This window comes from Tripterygium wilfordii, chromosome 22 (genome assembly GCF_013401445.1).
Source record: "Tripterygium wilfordii isolate XIE 37 chromosome 22, ASM1340144v1, whole genome shotgun sequence".
In the NCBI taxonomy this organism is placed as follows: domain Eukaryota; kingdom Viridiplantae; phylum Streptophyta; class Magnoliopsida; order Celastrales; family Celastraceae; genus Tripterygium; species Tripterygium wilfordii.
In genome coordinates, this window is record NC_052253.1 from 3,543,630 (window position 1) to 3,546,018 (window position 2,389).

Sequence of the window (2,389 nt, forward strand, 5' to 3'; positions counted from 1 at the left end):
TATAGGCGGATCCGCCAACACTTTTTTTTTTAAAATTTTTTTAATTGTGGGGTCCACGTAATGATTATGTCTTTAAGTTTTATAATAATTAATGTGGGCCCCACAATTTTACTAATATATACAGTTTTCTAATATACTTAATTTTTTTTATAATAAATTATATTTATTAATTTTAATATAAATTATATTTATTAGATTACGTATTAAAATAATTTTAATACTTAAAATATTTTAACAGTTATAATACTATAAAAATATTTTAACAGTTATAATAATTAAAATAAAGAAATATTAATATTTTATTAATTACTAATTAAAAATATTTATTAATTAATACTTAAAATTAATTTTAATCAGAATTATATTTATTAGATTAATTTTAATATAAAAAACTAATATTATAATACTTTATTTTAACAGTTTTTCCGCTAGCGTCAGTTTTTAGTTCACCAAACAACTCACAGCATATTTCACAGCTTTAAGCTCAGCATATTTTTCACAGCATTTCCGCTAGCATTGAAAATCAAGATTTCCGCTCTGCCAAACAGAGACTTAATCAGGTGTATTTAGTAAAAAATGGGATACAAATAATTTTCATAAAAAAAAAAATACTTACAATACTTTCTTGATTTTATTGCAGGATTAATAGTAAAAGTGACAAGGGCGCCGTTTCCACCGCACTGTTCAGTCACGGGTCACTACGTCCCCCGTTAGCCATTCCACGCGTCACTCCCTAATAAGCTACTGACGTCAGCCCTACCAAATTAAATTTTTTATTTTCATTTTTACAAATAATTAATACGTGTCTTGGGTAGTTGGTACGAGAATCAATATTCATTTAATCATTTCCCCGATTCCCTTTCATTGACGTTGTTTATTAAATAACAATTAATACTATATATTTTTACTACAATTTTAATTTTTAAACATTGTACCTCACGCTATCTTAGGAAAGGCAAAAGAGAGACGCCTGATCAGAGAAAAAAAAAATAGACCATGGCTATGAATGGATCGGAGACGGGACCACCGCCTGATATGAAGCTGTCGGAGGCGGAGAACGGTGGTGGAACTAAGAGTAGGCCTCTCGTGGAGACGACGACAATAAACACGCCTTTCGGACGGAAAGGCGACTGCATACAAGTGACAATGAGGCTGTTGTGCATCGTAAGCTCGGTCATAGCTCTGTCGTTCATGGTTACAGCCCGTCAGGCTAGCGCACTCACCATTTTCGGGTTTAAGCTCCCTGTTTCCTCCAAGTGGTCCTATTCGAACTCGTTCGAGTGAGTTTCTAATTTTCTATGATCTATCCGACCTTCGATTTACGATAGTCTCTGGTTTCTAGCTTGTTGACGGTTGTTGTGTGCTTGTTTGGCTGCTAAGAAAGTAAAAGAAATGAATGGGAGTTTTTTCGCTTTAAGCAGCTTGACTGGTTAATTATATTAAGTAGGGTCAAGTGAATACTAGTGTTCTTATTCTTGGTTATACATATATATGTCAATATTTTTCATTTCTTCCCAGATTTTCTCGGAAACCATGAAATTCTATATGGGTTGTGAATTTGGGGGGTGCCTGCAGGTATCTGGTTGGCGTGACAGCAGCTGTTGCTGCACACTCCTTACTGCAACTACTAATTGGTGCTTCAAGACTGCTCAGAAAGTCTCCAGTGATTCCATCAAGAACCCATGCTTGGCTTATTTTTGTAGGGGATCAGGTAATCTTTATAGCCATTTAGCCCTTCTCTAATTGTTAATTTTCTTTCTTCTATTGTGGGTTAATTTCATATATGTTGAAATGTTGCAGGTGTTTGCTTATTTAATGGTTGGTGCTGGGTCTGCTGCATCTGGAACCACAAACCTCAATCGCACAGGCATACGACACTCAGCTCTACCAAATTTCTGCAAAGCCTTACATAGCTTCTGCGACCATGTCGCAGTCTCGATAGCTTTTACTTTCATTAGCTGCATCTTGCTGGCTGCATCTGCCGTTCAAGAAGTTATGTGGCTGTCCATGTCCAAGTACTGAAATCAGATTAGAAGGAAACCTAACATGCTCCATTTGTGCTGTCTGTAATGAATATGGTGAATTGTTGATTTAGGTTCATTGAGGTCCTTTTGATGGTAATTTTCCTACTAATCGTGATCGATTAATGTTGATCGGAAGTGATTAGTACTTTGATCGCTATTGATGCCTATGAATTAGGTAACTTAATTTTTCATATGAAATCAGTGCACAATATACCGGAAGGCAATTGTTCTTTGAATTTCATTACGCAAAGCTTACAAAATGTGACTAAATAACACAAGTATTAAAGAATTCACTAGGCTCATTAAGATTTAGCTTATTCAGGCCGAGGTGGCCCATTAAGCTAATAAATGGGCTAGCCCATTAG

At 35.0% G+C, this 2,389-nt stretch overlaps 1 protein-coding gene across 1 annotated transcript; it reads left to right on the top strand.

Moving 5' to 3' along the window:
• Nucleotides 1-940: 940 nt before the first annotated feature.
• LOC119992222 (CASP-like protein 3A1) lies at nucleotides 941-2,100 on the top strand. The gene is made up of 3 exons (XM_038838900.1): nucleotides 941-1,280; nucleotides 1,576-1,711; nucleotides 1,801-2,100. The coding sequence occupies exons 1-3, from the start codon at nucleotides 997-999 to the stop codon at nucleotides 2,020-2,022; spliced, it is 642 nt and encodes a 213-aa protein (XP_038694828.1). The 5' UTR covers nucleotides 941-996; the 3' UTR covers nucleotides 2,023-2,100.
• Nucleotides 2,101-2,389: the final 289 nt, after the last annotated feature.

What these genes read in the sequence shown, in the direction of transcription:
- LOC119992222 (XM_038838900.1), top strand. Translation starts at nt 997, where the DNA reads ATGGCTATGAATGGATCGGAGACGGGACCACCGCCTGATATGAAGCTG. An exon ending in TCCTATTCGAACTCGTTCGA is followed by an intron (nt 1,281 to 1,575) that starts GTGAGTTTCTAA and finishes GGGTGCCTGCAG; the next exon opens with GTATCTGGTTGGCGTGACAG. An exon ending in TTATTTTTGTAGGGGATCAG is followed by an intron (nt 1,712 to 1,800) that starts GTAATCTTTATA and finishes GAAATGTTGCAG; the next exon opens with GTGTTTGCTTATTTAATGGT.